At 38.0% G+C, this 23,460-nt stretch overlaps 1 protein-coding gene across 1 annotated transcript in view; it reads right to left on the bottom strand.

Moving 5' to 3' along the window:
• Positions 1–623: 623 nt before the first annotated feature.
• LOC126248777 (metalloendopeptidase OMA1, mitochondrial-like) overlaps positions 624–23,460 on the bottom strand; it is a 108,735-nt gene continuing 85,898 nt past the window's right edge. The window contains exons 7-8 of the mRNA XM_049950146.1: positions 10,414–10,587; positions 624–2,417 (exon numbers count right to left, since the gene is read on the bottom strand). Of these exons, the coding sequence (XP_049806103.1) occupies positions 2,349–2,417; positions 10,414–10,587 (243 nt within the window). The 3' untranslated portion in view covers positions 624–2,348. The remainder of the gene's footprint in view (positions 2,418–10,413; positions 10,588–23,460) is intronic.

Below are 23,460 nucleotides of genomic sequence, written 5' to 3'. Positions count from 1 at the left end.
ACTCAACCTGAGAAAATCTCAGAAATCACAAGCAAGTTTACTTCAAATAGCCCCATTTATATTTCAAATCAAAAGAGAGCTTCCAGATATTAATTTTAAGTTCTGACAGATGTACTGGCCCCAATGCCATGCTCTATTTCTCCTGTTGGACTCCCTATTACACTCAGAATCCAACTCAAGTTTTTCACAATGAGAAATTACAACTTGGGTGCACTGCTTACACCTAACAGCTAACTACATTGTGTCAGTATCCATTTGTAACAAAATGGAGGCAGTTAAAGAAATGTCAACACAGACCACAAGAGAAAAGATGTAATAAATGCAGGTGTAGAAGAAACATATAAGTAACAGTGGAAATAGTGACATTACAAATTTCATTTCAATTTCCACACTCCTAGTGGAACTACTACTGTACATAAAAATAATCCAGTAGGTAATATCATTATAGATACACCTAAACCACCAGAATGAGTTACATATTTAATAAAACAAACATTGCAGTGAATTGGGAAATGGGATATCAGCTTGACAGATACATCCAAGAGAAGGCATGATGACCAAATTAAATCAGTAATGTATTTTTGAGAAGAATTTTTTTTTCAGACCAGCAAATGTGCAAGACTAAAAAAAAAATCTTAAGAGCCAATACTCAGTGTTCAGTTCATGAATGATTGGAAGAAGTATAGTTATTTATGCATTCCTACATGATCATCAAATTCCCAAATACAATACAGTTTCAGGGCTGCAGTAAAGTGTCTGTATGAAGCTGCTGAAGTTCCCATGAAAGAGACTCTCACAACACTCACATTGTGAGCACTTTCAAAACAGAGAGTGATCACTGAAATAAGACAACAGGTCCACTTTCGTATCTATGAATGGGCAGAAATGATAGTAACATAGTCACAAGGCTGTACCCTTTACCGTCACACTAACAAACACTGTTCATCAACAACTTCTGCGTGACTAATTATCCATGTTACTGGACAATGTTACTATTGCAGAAAAACAACAGATGTGGTTCATGCACAATGGACCACCATCTCATTTTCTATCTTTAACCAAAAACTTTAAGAGTGATGGATTCATCAAAATGGTCTAGCAGTGTGGTGTCCCTGTTCACTTGAATGTTATGCCAAAGGGGACATTTAAAAGCATTGTGTATGACACACATTTCAACAACATGCACAATTTACACAAGCCTGTTTCTTGTACATGTAATTAAATATGATTATAGTGATGACTTTAAGATTGTCTGGGTGCATGACATTGAGGCCATTGATGCCTACCAAATCTGAATGCTTTCAGGTGTGTTTGCATGAGATCACGATTCTTTAACAAGTGCTAAAGGATATGAAAGAAAGGATGATAACACACACCTACTGGAGTGATGAGAAACCAATGGCTGTCCTGACAGAATGGCCCATACATTAACAAGTCTTTGTTTTCACACATATGCTTGCAGAACTTTTGTTAGATTTTGACAAATATTATCTCCAGTATGAACATGGTACACATTTTAAACACCCTGTACCCAAAGTGTTAAATTTAAAAATGTAAATTCTGTCTTTCAGTCAAGAATAGACTGAAAAAGAGAAATGGACTGCTTGCAGACATGCAATCAGGAAAAATACAGAATGCTTTGACAACATTATGCTATTAAATTTCCACACAAGAAAATCCATAGCAGGAGTTGCAACCACATATGTTACATATTCATGCAAGTACACTAAGGGAAAATTGACAGCCAACAAGTCACTAAAAACTAGTGGCTGTCACTATAAAATAATGGAAGCATCATTATTTTGTTGTTTTATAATTTCAAATTACAAATGCACACAAAAATGCAATATAAATTTAAACTGTCGGGATACAGGAAATTCTGTTTAGTATAGACATCAATGTGTTATAGACTACTATTACAAAGCATATGTTAAACACTCCTTTGCAAGATGCACTAACAACCGACAAAAGACAAGATCAATTTTATTTATTTTCTGAGAAAACACACATCCTGATATCAAGTATAAAAGAATAAGATAGGTTTTAACATTCAGTCGACAAGGTCACCTTTAGAGGTGGAGCACAAGCTCCAATTGTAGAAAGATGGAGTGAAGGAAATCAGGAGTGTAACCTTTACAAAGGAACTACCTTGACTTATCTTATTTGGGGAAACCATGGAATATTTAAGTCTACATGACTGGATGGGGATTTGAACCACTGTCCTCCCACACAGTTCCAGTGTCTTACCACTGTGCTACCTCATATGGACCTGATCTCAAGTGTTACATGTCCATATATGACAAAACTCCTGTCACCAAGGAGTCTGCGCTGTTGCTCTTGCAATGCTATTAGAGTATTTTCCGTGAAATTTCAGTCTTAATAATAGTTCTTGGGTCAAGAGGTGAAAGAGCTGGACACTGAAAAGAATTAAAAATACAACATTTAAAAATAATTATGCAAAATAATAACAATACCAACAATAACAATAATAATAAATAGTGAAAAACATTAAAATATACAGGGTGACCAAAATAAAAGTAGGCACAGTAACACTGACAGAAATAACTTGCTGTCATATGTCTGAACCACTGGAATAATTACAGTTATTTATGACACTTCTACATGATCATTAAATTCCCAAAAGGAGATAGCTGAGAAAGCAGTAAGTGTAATATTCACTGTTTCTGCAATGTCATCTCAAGAAGATGATTGTTGCTGGTGCAAGGCTACGAAGCACAGCTGCTCTCACACCAACTGGGCCTCTTGAAGTCTCTAATTATCTCTCTGTTGTTTAGATTATGTTGGCATGAAATGTAAAAATAGCTTTTTGTGGTCAGTTTTATTTTCATCACCGTATACTAGTAACTATAATAAAGAAATATGTTCTCACATTGTCAACAAACAAAACCACAGCAAATGAATAAAACTGCTCTCATACTGTGCATATGTGAAAGGAACGAAAATTCTTTTTCCAAGACCTGCGAAGTACTTGATGGTATGTAAAGGCAGATTAAGAAATGAGGATCAGATTATTTAAGAATTGCATAAAAATGGTGACAAAAAGGAGACAGCTGAGAAAGCAGTAAATACAATATTTACTGTTTCTGCAATATAATCTGAAGAAGAGTTTGTTGCTGGTGCCAGACTATAAAGGTCAGCCACAGTTGGAAACAGCACACGTGTGTTTCCAGTATGAGTATTCATCTCTGCAGTAAGTACAGTGCACACTATTCTGGAACTTCTTCACATTAAAACTGTGTGCTGGATCAGAATACCTTTGCCCTGTTTCAGCAAAGTTCTTATTGGCTAAAGCTATGCAGGCAGATTCTCAACATGCTTAACAGCTTACATTTGCTAATATCTTTCTCCTGTGGTACAAATTCCACATGAGGAGGAGATTAGTGTTTGATGTCCTGTCAAAAACAAGGTCATTAGAGACAGAGCACAAGCAAGGATTAGAGAAGTATGGGGAAGGAAAACAGCCATTCACTTTCAAAGGAAGCATCTCAAGATTTGCCAGCGGCAATTTAGGGAAATCATCGAACACCTAAATCTGGATGACCAGACGTGGGTTTACACCTTCATCTTCCCCAATACAAGTCCAGTGTGCTAACCACTGAGCCACACTCCTCAGTAGATTCCACATCAGTTTTCCTGTATATCTTACTGGATTAGCACTCCCAAGAGAAAGGATTTTATGATTTTTGGTATAAATAGAATATAGATTCCAAGTTCATAATTACACTGGCACAATATACAATAATTCCAACACACTGGGGAACAATAGTCAGTGTGATAATGCGAGGCGAATACAATAAGAAAGATGAATAAGGGTGTAGGAAGTAAATAAGGTAAGTGAAGGTAGCTAAACATTAGATAAAACAAGTAGATAAAGAAGTATAGCACATTATCTGAAATGCAAATAGCTATTATGTTGTTATATCTAATAGTGAGTGGGAACAACATTCTGCATAGGGTCATTCCACTTGAAGTGCCCTAGGGCTCCCAGCTCAACCATCTTCAATTTTGATGAAATTTGTACAGGATGTACCTGAGGGCCTTACAAGAACTTATGCAAAGTTTCAGGCTCACCTGTAACTTGGTTGAGATGCTAGAGCCATTTTCGTGAAGACCAATTTTACAGAGACCGAAAAGTTGTCAAGAAATCGTCAAGTCTGGCATTTCATTGCTCCTAATGTAAAAGAGCTAGACTCTTGCTTCTGGGTATAGTAGTACAACTTTGTGTGCTCTACACACAACTGCTGCAAGCAGAGCTCAGAAAGCAATGCATTTGGCATAACCTCAGTTCAAAGTGGGCAACAAATCATGTCGCGAGAAATTTGCCCTATAGTTTAATGAGGCATAAGTAGTGGAGAAAGTGCGCTATAGACCTGGTCTTTTGCCAAACTACTGTCTGTCTGGATGTTAAGTATATCACAAATTTTGGCCTGGCTTGTGTGTTTAATTACTGTGCTACCATCCTGTAAATTTGCTAAAAAACATGAACGTATCAAAATATATCCGTGTTCAAAGTCATGTATCTCAAAATGGACACCTAGCACATTTTATTCATTAACACCATTCAACAGAGCACATTTCATACAGTTAGAAAAACTTATTTTCATTTTGATATCTCTTTGGGTAAGGTGCAAAAATGTCGCCTAAAATTTGGAATTTTGTTGATTATGTCAGAATTGTGTAAATATTCATTTTGCTGTTTATTCGGTGATTTTTAAACCTGTTTGTGACAGGTTCATTGCTAAATTTAACCATTTAACTGACTAGAGACTGCTACAAAATTTCTGGGAAGCTGAATGCTTATTAATTTTATTTCTTTTCTTTATTTAGGACTCAACAATTTGATTTTAGTGTCTGAAGCATATCAAGTTGTTGCTAAAATGGAAGAACAAGATCAAGATAATGTATGCAGTTTTGGAAATACTGATTCCCCATGCCATTTAACGACATACAATGCCTTAAAAGGACTGAAAGCTGTAAAGCAACTTTCCATAGAAGAACAAGAATTACTTACATGACAGAGTGGTTCACACTCTACTGAAAATACTTAACTATGCTTCCTAAAAAGATTTGACTTTTTGCAAAGATCATGCTGCAGCCCATTTGGCTGCATGGGAAAGCTTGCACTCGATCAACATAGAAACAGCAGACCTACTAAAAAGGATAACCATGTCTGATATTAAACCAGGCCAAAAAATGTGCCCTTCCTGTAGAAAAGAATTTGATACACTGAAACATTCACAAATGGATGTTACATATCAGTCACATGAAGATGATGAGACTAGTGTTGGTCACAATTTGAATACAAGCTTAACATCTGTTGGAATATCACCATTAAAATTTCAATATATTGGTACAAGGGATACAAAAGGATATGCAAAGTGCAAAATATATCAAGTTGAAGGTGCAACTATTAAGAAAATTGCAGAAGTGGGAGGACTTGATCCCAGTGAATTGGAGCAACCATCCACAAGTAAGCAATGCTTGACCTGTTCAGATTACATTGAGCTGATCCAAGAATTGAAAGAAAAATTACATGTATCAAATAATAACGAGAAAATTCAAATTTTGACCTTAGTTCCCCAAAGTTGGTCTATAAAAAGACTATGGAATAATTTTGTGTTTCAGAAAGAATGGTAAGGAAGGCTAGCGAAAGCTGAACAGGGAATATTGGCACAGCCCAAAGGTAAATGTTGGAAAACCTTTCTGAGAAGCTGAAGCCAAGAGTCATAGAACATTTTTATGAAGAAGAGTTTAGTCAGATTTGTCCAGTAAAAAAGGACTGTATCACTGTTCGGATAGATGGAGAAAACTTTAAAAAAACAGAAATACTTCTTACTGAGCAACTTAAAAGAAATGTTTGTTGCGTACCGCAATAAAAATGGACCGGAAATTGGCTTTTCCATATTTTGTGAATTAAGGCCAAAATGGTGTGTGACTGGAGGGACAGCTAGTTCACATTCAGTTTGTGTCTGCACAATACATCAAAATGTGCAATTAATGTTGGCACATAGCCCAATAAAAGAAGATTACAAAATTGTCTGTAATTTAGAAAGAAAGGATTGCATACTTCATCGCTGTGAAGTATGTCCAGGAACAGAAGCTCTAAATGAATATTTAGAAAGCACTTTTGCAGATATTGATCCTGAGGATACAATTCAGTTCAAACAATGGACTAACAGTGATAGAGATACACTTGAAACCAGAGAGATGACAGTTGAAGAATTCATTGAACAATTAGTTACAAAACTATTGGCCCTTTCTACTCACCAATACATTGCAAAGCATCAGAGCAAGCATTTGCAGTTCACTAAAGAAGGTCTCAAACCAGGAGAATTGATTATATTAATGGATTTCACAGAATATTACTCCTTTATTGTTCAAGATGCAGTGCAGGGATGCCATTGGGAAAATAGGCTACAATACATCCATTTGTCATTTACTACAAAGGTAATGAAGACCCAAAGAGTGTCAGCTACTGCATAATCAGTGATTGCCTCTGACATGACACAATTGCAGTTCACGTGTTTTTAACGTACTTGATCAAATCCATTAAGTGCATTTTTAAAGAAATTAAGCATAGCCATTATTTTAGAGATGGTTCTGCAGCTCAGTACAAAACTTTTAAGAGCTTCCTAAATCTCTGCCATCATCAAAAATATTTTGGCATTACTGCAGAATGGAATTTTTTCAGAACAAGCCATGGGAAATCACCATGTGATGGAATTGGGGGCACAGTTAAGCATTTAGCATCAAGAGCTAGCCTTCAATGCCCAATTGACAACCAAATCTTAACACCAACTGATCTGTTTGAATACTGCAAAAAAATGTTCATGGCATTGAATTTATTTATATTAAAAAAGAAATTATTGAAGATGCAAAAATTGATCAAGAGAAACGTTTGGAGGATGGATGTACAGTGTCTGGTACAAGAGACCATCACCATTTTGTGCCAATTGATGAAAAGTGACTTAAGATTCACAGAGTATCAAATGATACATTGTCCTTTATAGCAAATGTTAACCGGCATGCTAAATTTGCTACTAAACATGTTGCCATTGATGAACTACAGCCTGGCCAGTATTTTTCTTGTGTTTATGATGGAAAATGGCGGATAGGAAATATCTGTGAAGTTTCATGTGAAGAAAAAGATGCCTTAATTAATTTCATGCATCCTCATGGAGCTGCTCAATCATTTCATTGGCCTACTAGAAAAGACATGTGCTGGATCCCAGAACAACAGATAATTGCAGTCATACCAGTCCCAGCTGCTTCAATGATGAGGCGGCAATACAGTTTGCCGGAAGCAATAGTTTTGGACATCAGCAAAAAATTTAAAACATTTAACAATTGAATAATTCCGTATTACACCTTGGGAACCACAGAGAGACCCAAAAGAGGCTTGGAAATCTGAAAGATACCCACATTCAGACTTGGGAACCTGCTAGATATTAGCATTGCGGCTTGGGAACCTGCTAGACACCCAGTTTCAGGCTTGGGAACCTGCAGTAAAGAAACCCACCCGTGGCTGACCTTGCATGGCTATCGGGTGTGGCCCCTTGGCGATAGGGTTACCAGTCTTCAGATTGGTAGTGGCATAGCCACCACGGACCAACGGAAGGATTTTCTGAATTACCAAAAAAGTCAATAGTTTAGGCAAATTTTATGCACCTTACCCAAAGAGGCACCAAAATAAAAATAAGTTTTTCTAATAGAAAGAAATGTACTCTGTTGAATGGTGTTAATGAATGTAATGTGCTAGGTGTCCATTTTGAGATACATGACTTTGAACACGGGTATATTTTGATACATTCATGTTTTTTTATTAAATTTACAGGATGGGAGAACAGTAATTAAACACACAAGCCAGGCCAAAATTTGTGATATAATAAACTTCCAGACAGACAGTAGTTTGGCAAAAGACCACGTCCATAGCGCACTTTCTCCACTACTTATGCCTCGTTAAACTATGGGGGCAAATTTCTTGCGACATGATTTGTTGCCCACTTTGAACTGAGATTATGCCAAATGCATTGTTTTCTGAACTCTACTTGCAACATTTGTGTGTAGAGCACACAAAATTGTACCATTATACCCAGAAGCAAGAGTCTAGCTCTTTTACATTATGAACAGTGGAATGCCAAACTTGACGATTTCTTCACGACTTTTCGGTCTCTGTAAAATTGGTCTTCACGAGAATGGCTCTAGCACCTCAACCAAATTACAGGTGAGCCTGAAACTTTGCATAAGTTCATGTAGGGCCCGCAGGTACATCCTGTACAAATTTCAACAAAATTGAAGATGGTCGAGCTGTGATCATCATCTAAACTGGCTCACTTGGCATGGAATGACCCCATAACAGAATCCAGAACAACAACAAAATTATTTTACAATATACAAGTAATGTACTTTAAACATTAAACCACTCGGACATCTTTATACACTACATATGTAGGTTAGAACTTAAATAGTGGTAACACTGCTGTGGAGACACTATGCAATGGAATCTACTATTGTCGCTGATAGCACACGTTGTTGACTTACCTACCTTACCTCCGAGCAAATGGACTCGCCCATCCCACGTCACCAGTGTGCGCACAATCGAGGCCAACACAGTCACTTGTGAGTGAACGGTCTAACGTAACAGTGTCACTATGTTTTCGAAACAGGAACAGCGGAGTTGGATAAAGACTAAATGTTCCAGAGCTCGTACAGCACGACAGTGTCATCGAGGTCTTCAAGAGGTGTGCAGGGAATCAACATTGCCGTATGGAACAGTGGCACACTGGGTAAAAGCCTTCAACGAAGGTCAGCAAACTGTGGCAGACATGCATCGAGCAGGTAGTCCTAGCATCTCTGAAGAAGAAGTGCATGCTGTTGCCACATTAGTGGACAGTGATCGACGCCATATGATTAGTGAGCCCGCCCACGAAACTGGATAAGTGCCTACAACTGTGCTTCGCATCCTGAAGGACCGCCTGGGCATGTGAAAAATTGCATCAAGATGGGTTCTGCATGACTTTACGGAAATGCAGAAATGGCTGCGTTGCGACACTGCTCAGATGCACTTGGAGCACTATGAGTGCGAAGGAGAGGCTTTCTTACACCGTATCGTAACACTGTAGGAGACATGGGCCACATCGTAAAAGCCAAAACTGAAACACCAATCTAATGAATGGTGTAATTATGGCTCGCTGCAAAATTCAAAAGTGCGTCAGAGCCCCATTTGTATGGTGAAAGTTATGGTGATTCTCATGTACGACTGTGATGGTGTTATCCTAACGCATTACGTTCCTCCATGGCAGACCATCAATGCACAGTATTACTGTTCATTTTTGGAGCGTCACCCGTGACAAGCTTTGCGAAATGAGCGGTAACACTTTCTGCGCAATCCACCCATCATTTTGCACGACAATGTGCGGGCGCATACAGCGCAAGCTGTGGCTGCTCTGTTCAGTCGATGGGACTGGAAAGTACTGTACCATCCACCATACTACCTGGTCTTAAGTCCTCGTGACTTTGATTTGATTACGAAGATGAAGGAACCACTTCGTGGCATTCGCTCCAGAACTGTTCCTGAGATTCGACAGGCAGTACACTGCTCCATTTGCACCATCAACAGAACAGGCTCTGCTAACGGTATACTATGCCTTCCACATTGCTGGCAACAGGTTCTACACAACACTGGTGACTACTTAGAAGGACAGTAACAGGTGCAAACATGTAACTCTTTTGTATCGGTTGTGAATAAATAGTTGCCACTATTTAAGTTCCAATCCTTGTGTAAACACTTCAGATCTTTTGTTACCTGTGAGCTGTCTTGCTCACTTTCAAGGTTTAACAGGAAGTTTGGATTCATGTTCCTATGGTCACAAAACTTACTGTGTATGAAGCCTCCGACACATGGCATTCGTACTACCCTTTCACATATTCTTCCAAAATTTTCTGCACTCAGCAGTCACAAGCTTCTATCTCTGCCCCCCCCCCCCCCTTCTACACTAGCTCTCTCCATATTACTGAAACAAGCAGATCACTCAAATTATACAACTGTCATTTATTATTCTATGACCTTTAACTCCACAAGTCCCTCAATGACATTCTCACACTATACGACGAGCTCTGGTTCACCTCACTATCCTCCCTAATTCAATCCCCCTACCGAAGATATAAAATAGCCTATCTTTTTGGACCCTTTAACGTACATTACTGCATTTTCAAATTCTAAAGCAGATTATTACATTTTTTTTTTTAAACTTAGAGCATGCATCATTTTCCTTTTTGTATTCCATATGGATTCACTGTAGTTATATACATCACCTATTACGATTCATTTCCTTAGCACACTCTTTTACAGTGAGACATACAGAAACAACAACAAATAAACAGCAGACTCACATTGCATTTTTCTCGGAGTTTCATGGCTTCTGGAACTTTCGAATCCAAAAACTTCTTTCTCGTGTCATATGCAGGATGGGTAGACAAGAATTCAATTACTTCCTCAGATTCACTATCACTGAGTGATTTCATCTTCTCCCAAAATGTACTGGCCTCCCTTACATCCAGACATGCCTGTGAAAAGAGTATTATTTAACTAAATTATGCAAAATGGGGAAACAATTTACGAAGTAACCAATGGTAGGCATTACATCATTGTGGCCACAGAAATAGTAATAAGGAAGCAGCAGAGAGAGAGAGAATGGATTGGTTCATTCGGATGTTAGACAAAATAATATGATTATCATGTCCAAATCTTCCAACTTCTCTGCAAAGTACTATACTATTTTATGTTTTCAATTTTTAGTATAATATCTGTTGAAGTGTTCTGAGCTATCAGTATGTTCGATCATATTGGTACTGTACTGATATACTGTGATACCACACCCCATTACTGCCAACAAGGACAAACTATTGCTGTCTGCTTAGTTTCTGTATCTATCACAACAGTTACAAATTGACTAAAACTAACTCGAGTTTGGCAACACCAAAAGCATGAAACATTATCTTGCCCTATACGATACAGGAAAACTGTTGGCATTCAAAACAGCTTCCAATCATCTTGGAATGGATAAACATAAGTCCTGTATGGTTTTCAACAGAATCTTATATACCATTCTTCCTGCAATATATGGTATGTTCAGGTAACGATGATGTGGATGGACAGTGATTGTCCATCTCTCTCTCTCTCTCTCTCTCTCTCTCTCTCTCTCTCTCTCTCTCTCTCTCTCCAAAATAGACCACAAAGACTCAATAATATTGAGGTCTGGTGAATGTGGCAGCTAGGGGAGATTCTCAGTTCATCCTCATGCTCACAAAACTAATCCTAGATGATGGGAGCTGAGTGAAGAGGGGCCCTGTCATCTTGGAACGCAGAACCATCACTGGCGAACAAATATTGTGCATGGGAAGGACATGATCAGCCAAACAGGTCAGATAATCCTTGGCAGCAATGCGACCTTGCAGAATAACCACTGGGCCCATGGAATACTATGATATTGCTGCCCAAATCATTACCAAACTCCTGTCATGTTTCACTCTTAGCAGCAAGATGTCTGCATCACAGGCTTTGAATGACGTATGCCAGATGTACACTCAGCTGGAAGTTGGAAACAGTGTGACAACACTCATCAGACCAAATGAGTTACTTCCATTGTCCAGGTTTTATGGCTTCAACACCATGCTTTCGCATAGGCTTTTGCATCACCGGTGGTTTTGGAATTCCAGCTCGCCCTTAAGTTCCCATGTTACAGAGTTCTCCCTTTAATACTGTCAGTCACTATCACTCAACACTAGTGCTACCAGACATCCCGTATTTCCCGGGGTATTCCGTATTTCTGACATAATTTTGAATGTGACACTGCGACAGGTTCTGGCCCATATTTCAACCTTGTTCAATTATTACTGTGAAATCTTTCACACTACAGCAGGCAAGTATGTATTATCTATGCATGTACCACATGAAGATACAACTAGCATGGCTATCAGTCTATAATAGTGCCGGGCAGGGCCAATATTCACTGATTCCCATCCACTCGCGTGGCGCCGTGTCTCTCTGTTTGCCTCTGTCTGCTTGTTTTATATTCTTCTATTTGTTTATTATCCATCTCACTTTCATTCTACAATTTTGTGTTTAACATTTTCATTTGTTTGCTAACTAGTTTAAATTCTATGTCAATGCATGTTAACAATACTGGAAGGATTTTTTAATTCCATTTTTGGTTGCCATTCTAGTTTATTGTTTTCCAAGAACTGCTACATGTTGAACACGTTAAGCTTGTGAATTATTTCTAAAATCATGGACAAAATGAGTGATTTAAGTGATAGTGACACAGACAATTCATCCAGAAATGGTGGAATACCTTCTAAGAAAGATAAAAGGCTGTCTAAGTATAAACAGAACTGGGACAATAGTTGTTCCTAGTTAAGACAAGTAAAAGAAAGCTTGTACAATGTGTACTGTTGCCTGTGCAATACAGATTTCTCATGTGCTCATTGAGGCATTGCTGGTGTAAAACAACATGTATCTACTAAATCTCACATGACTGTTGTTAGCAATACAGCATCAAGTATCTTATGCAAATATTCTGCGAAGTGTGAACCATCTGCCTTGGAGACAGACAAGATTATTGCTGGAGGACTTGCATTTGTTTATCACAGGGTAAAGTATTCTCTTAGCTACAATAATATGGATTGTTCACACAAATTATTACCATATAGCTGCAGTGATTCAAAAATTGCTCACTGTTTTAGCTGTGGAAGAACAAAAGTGGAAGCTATTATATATGAAGTACTGGCCAAAGAATTTGTTAAAAATATTTTATAGGCCACCCAAGGAAAAAATCTACACTTTTCTATAGTGACAGATGCAAGTAACTAAAAAATAAATGTTTCCGATTTGCTTATGATTCTTTGATTATGATACTGGGGTTGTAAACCATCCACTGGAATTTGTAGAATATAACAATGCAAGTATATATTAAGTTTTGAGGTTATTAATATACACACTGGAGACAAATGGATTGTTTTTAAATAAAATTTCAGCATTCACTGCTGACAACACAAATGTAAACTTCAGAGGAGAGCATTCCATTTATACACTTCCTTTAGCTAAAAATGATGAATTCTCAAAGCTGGCTGCCATGTCCATATTCTCCACAATGCCACACAATACAGAACTGATAAACTGAAAGTGGATGTAGAAAGTTTGACACTGAAAATATGCAGTCAACTCAATAGAAAATATGCAGTCAGCTCGATAGATCTGTGAAATGAAGAGCGGACTTGCAACTCCAATTTGAAGCGAATGAGGTTCAATGGGAAGAAATAACAAAACATGTTGCCACAAGATTTTTCTCCCTTGGTCCTGCTGTCGAAAGAGAATTACAAATGTGGTCTGCACTAAAATCTCATTTTCTGGAATTCTGCAAAGCATGTCCTCATCTATTATGAAGGACAATCACATGTAAGAAGAGGAGGAAAAAAACTTTGGTGTATTTGTCATTTCTGCATAATATAACATTTTGATAATGAAAAAGGCTAATTCACATTCTCTGTCAGTTGCTGAAATGCATGGGATTTGCAAAAAGCTTGACAAAGAATAAAAGACAACTTTTTTTGGAAGTAAGGCACTAATGCAAAAGAATCTATTCGGAATGATTTTCTGCAGTTCTACACCAATTTTGTAGTATATTTGTTACCATGATATGATTTCTCAGAAAACAACATCCTTTCCAATATGCTGTTTTTAAATTTAAAATCACCAATAAATTACGACCATTTTCAAAAAAGCTGTGTAACTTTTAAGGAGCAATCAACTGAGTATAGACTCCTTATACAAAGAATTTTAAATAATTAAAAGAAGCTTGGACAAGGCACAGTCTTTCGATGACAAAAATAAGAGTGCAATGGATAAATGCAAGAAAATCATGGAAGGGTTTTTCAAGAATGAAATCCCTAACATTTTTCACATCCCTAGTTCCAACTTCTTCAGAAAAAGGATTTTTTTACATATGGCATTAAAATGAACTGGTGTATGAAATAAATGTACCCGAATTTGGTAAAAAGTGAATTAATGACCATTTTCAACTATGATTATAACTGCATTGATTTTTTTTAATTGTAAAATCAAACCAAAGAATGTTAAAACTTACACATTATTCGTTAAAATATAATAAAGACCAATAAATCACAAAAAAACTGTCCCAGGCAAACAAGGGAAATCCCATTTTTTTGCCCAAACTGAACATTTGTCCCTTACTGGGTAAAAAATCTGGCAACACTACTCAACACACACTTTCATCTGTTATGTGACTTAGCACATATTGTTTTTTCTGCTTTCCCTGAATGCAGTATAAATGTTCAATACAGTGTCTCTTAAAACACCAAACACTTTGGCTACCTTGACTATGGAAGCACCCACCATACGAGCACCAACAATTTGCCTACATTCGAATTCACCTAGCTCCAGCATAATGCACTCATCACACATCCATACCCGAGGCAGGATTCGAACCTGCGACCGTAGCGGCCGCGCAGTTCCAGACTGTACCATCTAGGACTGCTCGGCCACTCCGGCCAGCAAAGAAAGAACACTTTTTGCGGAATTTTGTTGTTTTGTACATCATTAAGAACAATTTAGGGCAACAACAAAATAATGTGTAAGCATTTGCAACTCTCCATTTAGCATTTTTGTGTAAGTGGGAGGTTTCATGCTTTCCCATTTTTTCGGATAAATGTATAAGATCCCTAACAGATGTATTAGTTCACGAATTTACTTCCAGGCTGAAAATCAGATAATCTTACGCTGCACCCACACAACAACTTGTGCTAACTGTACACTTCCTTGTTAAGTGTTCACTTGTAGTCACACTAAATACTTAGGGATTACAATTACAAATAACCTAAATTGGAACAATCACATAGATAATATTGTGGGTAGAGCAAACCAAAGACTGTGATTCATTGGCAGAACACTTAGAAGGTGCAACAGGTCTACCAAAGAGACTGCTTACACTACGCTTGTCCGCCCTTATTCTGGAGCACTGCTGTGCGGTGTGGGATCCACATCAGGTAGGACTGACGGATGACATCGAAAAAGTACAAAGAAGGGCAGCTCGTTTTGTATTATCGTGAAATAGGGGAGATAGTGTCACAGACATGATACATGAATTGGAGCGGTAATCATTAAACCAAAGGTGTTTTTTGTTGTGAAGGGATCTTCTCATGAAATTTCAATCACCACTTTTCTCCTCCGATTGCAAAAACAGTCAGTTGGCACCCACCTACATAGGGAGAAATGATCATCATGATAAAATAAGAGAAATCAGGGCTCACACAGAAAAATTTAAGTGCTTGTTTTTCCCGCGTGCCGTTCGAGAGTTGAACGGTAGAGCGACAGCATGAAGGTGGTTCACTGAACCCTCTGCCAGGCACTTTATTGTGAATAACAAAGTAATCACGTAGATGTATTTGATTTTGTCACTCTCACGATCAAAGTATCTGTTCTCAGATGCTCTAGTTCCTTTGCGGCTAACTTTTCCTGGTAATTTAATTTTTTGTTCCCAGAATGAGATTTTCACTCTGTAGTGGAGTGTGCACCGATATGAAACTTCCTGTCAGATTAAAGCTGTGTACCAGACCGAGACTCAAACTCAGGACCTTTCCTTTCGCAGGCAATGGGTCTACTAACTGAGCTACCCAAGCACAACTCACGACCTGTCTTCACAGCTTTACTTTTCCATTAGCATTTAAAATAGATTCAACATAGTTTATGTTTACACTGCACATGAAAGCCGATTCCCGCACAGTAGACAACCAACTCCAAACACAAAGTGCCATTTGTGGAAATGATTACACTCAAGTAGAAATATCTACCAGCATGGTCACTTGACTAGAATAAAAATGAGGCACTGCGATCCAGAAGGGCCTAAAGCACACTGCTGTCAATCCCACATTTAAGTGAATATCAGAAAAACCAGTGATAGAGCATTTTGTGAATTTTCATATGTACAATGTGGGCCTACAGCACAGATAAACCTAACTCACCATAAGGTCAATGGATTTCAGAAGCATAAGTAAATGCTACAATTTCACAATTGACGGTGATGTGCTTTAGGTCCTTATGATTCCCACAAGGGAAACTCCCCCTTGCAACCACCTTAGATTTAGTGGTAAGAGGGCCCAGTGGACAGCCTGTCAAGAACTGAACACAGATTATGCATGAAAACAGGAAGAAGGTGTACTGAACTGGGGAAAAAGGCAAAACAGAAACAGTGAAAAGTCCAGGGTCAAGAAGTACAACATAGAGCACAAACAAAAAGCCAGGGTGTCGTGGTTAAGTGGTGAACTCTGCTAGCAGCCAAAAGAAAGTGGCTTTCACATGGGAACCGCAAACGTTTGATGACAAGGTGACAATTCAATTGATCCTCCACCAGAAAACATGTTGGTGTGTCATACACAGCATTAGTGACAGTATGTGTGTCATATAATAGAAATCTCTTATTGACGCACCTAACTTGTAAGCCTGATGAATGAGTTAGATATGCCTCCTTGCCCTATTTAGGTGTTTGTGTGAATATGAATGTGATCATTCGCAAAGAAATGATGAAAATATAATAATCTGTCATACAAGTTGTAACAAATGAATTCAACAATTTCACAATCACACAGTTTTCTCCGAGATCTATAAAAAACATACGTTTTTAGCATTTTTGAAGTTGCGTTCTGTTTTGGAAGTTTTGACTGTCAAATTCCTTTGTTGTAACATTGTTCACACATGTTTGTTTGTTGTGTTCATTTCTGTGAGATGTCTATGTGGTATCTCACCTGCTCTCACTATTCACCACATTTACTTGTGAAGTTAGGTATTCTTACCACACAACTCTCATATTCTATCATCAATATATAGAATGAAAATTGCCAAGCCTACAGAAAAAGAACAAACATTCCAATGACCAGATGGACAGTTAAAATTTTGTGAAAAAAATTAAATTAAAAAATTTAGTACTAGGGAGTTTTGAACACTCCTTATCCATTTCGAAGACCAACACTGACCACTGAACATGACAATACGGCTGTTGAAACACCCTTGATGTTGTACTTGTTAAGCTTAGACTGTTCGCTGTTTCTAATTTGCTTCTTTTTTTTTTTTCTTCTTCACAGTTCACTACACCTCCTTCCGGTTTTCATGCTTGATCTGTTTTCAGTTTCTTATTGGCTATCCACTGGACCATCTTATCACTAATTCTGAGGAACGTGGAATGGGGAGTTTCCCTTGTCAGCACCTCAAATGGATTACTGTACGATAAAACTTACAGTTCGATATACTATAAATCATTCAGAAACTCACATAATAGGTTTACTGTCAGTACAACTACAACATTTACTGATATCCAATCTAATTTTACTACAGTGTATAGTGAATGAATTAGCGTATCTGAGGAGTGGACTATCATCTTGCAGGATTTATGCCAAGCGAACAGCAGTAAAAGTCTGCCGTAGTGTGCTACCACCTGGTGGCACTGATGTAAACTTCTAGTTAAGTGGCAAGGACTAGTTGTGCACATCATGAACCATGCACATTGTTTATCAAATCTATATGTATTTGGCCCACAAGGCAATTACAACACACGAGCTGCACATGAGTGAAAGCTCCTCGAAATGTGCACAACTGAAGGTGTGCTCATGACCCTGATGCCAAGTTTCATGGAGTCTAGAGGAGCAGTAGTGTGGAAGATTTAAGTGTCATATCTTTCAGATTGCAGCATGAATGTTACGCTTAACAGCATTCAAAGAAAAATAACCAATAACTCCACAAGGTGTCAAAAGTTAGGGTGTTCATGTGCTCTAACACAGCAGCTGCCACTGTGCGAGAGGTTATTCCATAATCGGATCCCTGCTACTGAGAAGAGCTTCGAGAAAGTGATTGAATGATAGAACGGGACAAAAGTATTTTGTTCTGATGAGAACGGGTGTTTCTGCCATGTTGTTCAGACAAGGACAAGGAGAGTTATAGGGGATAGTGTATGCTGATAAGACAGTAGAGAGGACAGTGAGTATGAAAATCTGTGTGCTCGGCTGCACGCAGCCAGGATAGCTGTGCATATGACGGAGAAATACGGTCAAAGAGCCAAACACCACAGATATAATGAACACATGCTTTCATGACTAGTTCCAGGTGCTGCAGGCTTTCCTGAGGAAGGCCTAGCAGGATAACATCACTACAATCAATAGTTGGAAATGTAAGTGTTTGTGCAAGTTTCTCTTCAGCTCAAGAGGGAAGAGATTTTTATATTTTTTTACTGTATGGAGAGATGTTGATTCCTTCTTGTACACTGCAGTTTTATGCTCAGTCCAATTTAGATTTTCAGCTATTATTGCTCCTCGATTCTTTGCTGAGGAAAGAAGTTGGCAACTGTCCCATTTAGAGTTCAAGATGGCAAGGATTCCCAATAATTCAGGCTAATGAGTGTAGAATTACCAACCAGTACTAGTTTGGTTTTGGTTGGGTTGGACTTGAACCTTATATCCTGCACCCCCTTTTGACAGTGCACACAGTATACAGATTCTCAACAGCTGTCTTCAGATCCATTATTTTTTCACTTAGGTACAATTGGAGGTTACCAGCATACATGTGGTATTTGCAGTAGGACAAAGCAATGACACATCATTGACATACAACAAGAGTGTAAAACCTAGTACCAAACCCTGGGGGATGCCTGAGACTACCTGCCTCCATTGTGACCTTATGGTGCTGGACATGATGCACTGCTGGTGAGATATCATGTATGAGTGAAACCATTGCACTGCACTTGGCATGAAATGTACATTGCTAAGTTTGGCAAGTGAAATGTTGAAGTTGGAGGTGTCAAAGGTTTTGATGAAGTCTAAGACACACATGATAGTTGTGTCTTATGCATCCAGGGCAAGTTTCATGATATGCTACCTTTATTAACACCTATGATGTGCTGCGATGTTCACAGAAACCTTATTGGTATTCACCTGTGATTGTAGATAATGTGCAGTACTAGTTCAGTTCTTCTGCTGGGTCAGTCAGATCAGCTGCAACTTTTACTTTTCCTATACCTAGACCACACAGGTTTTCCTATAGGACATCTGGTGTATTTCTGTTGTCGGTTAACATATGGGCATGTTTGAGTTTTGCATTTATCACAGCTAGACTGAATGTGTTCCACTTCTGCTTGTAAGCAACATGATTTTCAGGTGAGGAGTGCAGTTTGTATGGCCAATATGCAGTGTCTTTTAGATTCGTAAGCTGTTTTATTTCTCCAGTTAGTCAAGGTGCATATTTCCTTCTTACTTTTCCAGTCTTTAAGAGGAATATATTTGTCATAGAGTTGAGTACATTTGTTAGTAAATCGATTAAGTTTTTTGTTTATGTCGAATAAGGGAATAGAAGATGTCCCTCAAAAGTATTTCTTGTGCCTCAGTTGCAAGTTCAGATAAATTAATGCACTTGAAGTCTTGGCAGGTAGTCAGTTGTGGTTTCTTTCTGGGATATTCTAGTGAGTACATCATGAAATTTCTGTCTGGACAGAGTTGCCAGGTGCAGGTATTTGAGAGGTACGAATTACTCTTTTTGGGGATTTCATTGCAAATATATCTGAGAGTGTGACTGCTGTTTGTACGATGGGTAGGAGCAAGCCGACGTAGCGACACATTTTGAAGAAGACAGCATCTGCTTAAACTTGAAACTGGAAGGACAACAGTATACAAAATTTATGTTAAAGTCCACAGCTATAATTATAAGCTTGTATGTCGATTTGACACTTGAAAGGGCAGTTTCGAAGCAGGCAAACCTGCCTACTTTAGGAGATTCATAAAGGACACGTGTTAGGCACTTTCAATTATGGATGAGTGGAGCACAGTAGGTCATAAATCAGTGCATATATATACACCCTTACTCCACCCCTTTGCCTGTTATGTCCCTCTTGCATTGGAAAAATGTAGCTGTGTAGGTTTACTGCAAGCATGTATTTCTTACAGTGTTTCCATATTTTTGTCCAACGCCTGTATATTCTAATTGGAAGAGACACAGCTGGAAGTTAATTAAATGTAGGAAGTAGATGTTGTACTTCTTTCTCCTATATACAAAGCCCCATTAAGTCAATACTGAAGCATCTGCAATTTATTATACTGATTTTATTGTTCTCAGTAGCAATTAATACAGTCTCAAATGGGCTTAGAAATGTCCTGAGATTAGATATAGGGTATCTGTAAGTTAAAATCACCAAATATATGTTTACAGTACATTAAAACACTGCTGCGCAGGATTAACACTCGTTTACTGCAAAAATGTGAAGCATCAATCTGAGCAGATAAAATGTTTTCTTAGGCATCTTTGGCAACACTGCCCCACTACAAGGAATACCTGGAGGAGGAATTGGGTCACATATACCTCCACAGAGGAAGTATCTCTCTACTTCTTCACTTCAAGGATGTTGTTCTGAGGAACATAATATCTACTAATTTACTGACTTTTCCCTGAAGTTCCCCAATATTTTATCAACACACCTACAGATGCATCACTTAAGCAGGCATTTCTGTAACTCAAATTCACATTAATTAGGCCTATCTCTCCTAACCATCACAGTAGGACTCTGAACATGTGTGACCACATTCCCACCATCTACAAACTGGCTATTGTCTGATTCACAGATGTTGGCAGTTTGCACAGGTCCAGGCACGGACCAGGATTGCAATGTTGCTGGTTCCAAGCGACAAAAAAAATGGTTCAAATGGCTCTGAGCACTATGGGACTCAACTGCTGTGGTCATCAGTCCCCTAGAACTTAGAACTACTTAAACCTAACTAACCTAAGGACATTACACACATCCATGCCCGAGGCAGGATTTGAACCTGCGACCGTAGCAGTCGCACGGTTCTGGACTGCGCGCCTAGAACCGTGAGACCACCGCGGCCAGCTCCAAGTGACAGTTGTGATATGTGCATACATGTGCTTTAGATTTGAAGAAAGTGTGTAGCCAACAAATCATGTCTCTCACTTGCTTATGTAGAATTTTTTCCTTACCACAACTGTTATCGGCGACAGCTTGCAACAAAGGGAACAAAATTTCACTAAATAACTCACTACAATTACGTTTAATGCTCACATCGGCTATGATATTCACAGCAGAGCACTTAGAACATTACTGAATGGTAATTGGCTGTTGGAGAATGGGAGACATAAATGCACAGCACAAGCATAAACTCAACTGCCATTGTTCATGACTCCAACTGTAATGATCTGAACCAGCCTTCCCTTCACAGACCTATTTAAGCACTGGTCATGTCCTGTAATGGACCAATTACAGATAGTTAAGACTGGTGCAAGCCCAAATGCATGTCAGTCATCATCACAGCCATTTCCAATAACCAATAAACTCGATTTACAGGACTGTTGAAACATGGCCAACTATGATGCCAAAACAACTTGATAAAATACACACCACTGACATGAGTTTCAGAAGTTATGTTTTGTCATGGCAACCACTGATATTACATGTCTCATTCATATCTAGGACGCTACCCACACAATCCACTATCACTACATGACCCTCCTGTACGAAGTCCTTGAACAGAGATCCTGTATCATCTGTTCCCTCAATGATACTGGCATTTGATATGAATGTGTTAATGACTTTGTACTCTTGTCCTAGTATTTCCAGCAACTGACTTCTTACACCATATCTGTGTCTATCATCTAGCTGGAGAACTTTCTTCTTTCTAACACTCCCCACCATCCCAGGTTTCCTAAATATGGTCAACCTACAGTCTGCTGCATTTTTCTTAAACCTATCTAACATTTCTTTGTTCCATTTCACAGCTGATGTTCTCTATTTCTATCTGCTTTCCTACCAACTAACAATTACCTGAATGCAAGATGGTCAAATCAGCAACTGTTGTCAGGTAAATATTATGATATGTACAAATGCAAATTTCTTCTCTTTACCATGTGAAACTGTAGATTTACTATCTAAGCAGTTACTGGTCTATCAAGATTATTTTAATTGCTGCAGCGTGGGAGGTTTAGCTCAGACCAATGGCCGTTTGTCTAGCCATTCAAACATCTGTCTTACTGGAGCTTTGTTACAGTATATTGAGAAAGGTTTGAAAAATGAACTGGAGCTGGGGTTCATGCAAACTGTGTGAATTGATTATTTCCTTTTGCAAATGATTTTAATTGGGACGATCAGCTAATGGCACCACTTGTATGTGCACTGTTCAGATTTTATGTGCAAAAGCAGTCACCCTTAAATAACTCCAGACTGGTGTGAGACTGATGGTTCAAATTTGGTCCACCGGTGTATCAAACCTTGGTTTAAAACAACTCTTAATCATATGAACAAAAATCTTGTACATGTAGCATGTGAAATTCATGTTTACACGAATTGAGAATGCCGAAATGGTTTTATGTGAATTAAATAAATAAAAAATGCATTCTCAAGATAAAATTGAATACTAACTCTAAAAAATCTGACTTTATTCAGATTTTATGCACAAGAAACACATTTTTTTGTGTGCGTGGGTTTTTTTTTTACATGCACGACTTTTATGTTTCAAACTAATGTGAATCGGTTCAAATTTTGTAATAATATGGACAAATATATGTAATTAATGATCATGTTTTGTGAAAGCTTACCCATTGCCATCATATAGCAATCTAAAGTTGCACATAAAATGCATGTAAAATCCAGTTTTACACAAATCATACATGTTGAGAAAGTGACACAGATTGTGGTAATACATTCTTATGGTAATTATAAGAAGCATAAGCAAAAATCTCATTGACGGGTTTTTTGTGCAAAAAGAAAATCACACATTTGCACATGAAACTGTGTTTTGTAGAAATGCACTGCATTTTAAATGCAGCATTTGGATATAATTTAAAATATGGTTATTACAATCTATCATCATTGCATTATTTATACGTTAAAGATTTTATTCACCAATGGCTTAGAACCATTGAAAAATCTTTGGTTGTGCAAAACAATGCACATAGCAAACCAGAATTACGCCCAGCTCTGTACAAAACGATATACTGTTTTATCGAGCACTTTCATCTTTATCAATGACCAACAGAAAATTAAACTAACCCAAACAGGGTATAAAAATAATTGTCAGAAAAAAGGTCACCTTATTTCTAACCAGAATCAAATGTTTTACAGTTTTTTATTTTTCAAAAATTTCCATGCTATCTCACAGAAAATTTATTTTCAGACAAAACAAGCTTAAGTTCGTCAATTTTAATAACAGGACTGAAAAGTTGATAGTATTTAGTTGTGGCCACAATGTTTCACAGTTATTTTGCTTATTTCAGCCAGTAATACTCGTAAGTAATTTACATTGGTGGTTGCAATATTTTGCATCAAAATTGTTCATATGAGTTTTCTTAGCAGCAGTTTCTTAATTTTTAGTTTTATTATC

Source organism: Schistocerca nitens, chromosome 3, assembly GCF_023898315.1.
Source record: "Schistocerca nitens isolate TAMUIC-IGC-003100 chromosome 3, iqSchNite1.1, whole genome shotgun sequence".
Taxonomy (NCBI): Eukaryota; Metazoa; Arthropoda; class Insecta; order Orthoptera; family Acrididae; genus Schistocerca; species Schistocerca nitens.
The sequence above is the reverse complement of the archived record's forward strand: the minus strand, read 5'-3'. Positions and strand labels throughout refer to the sequence as shown.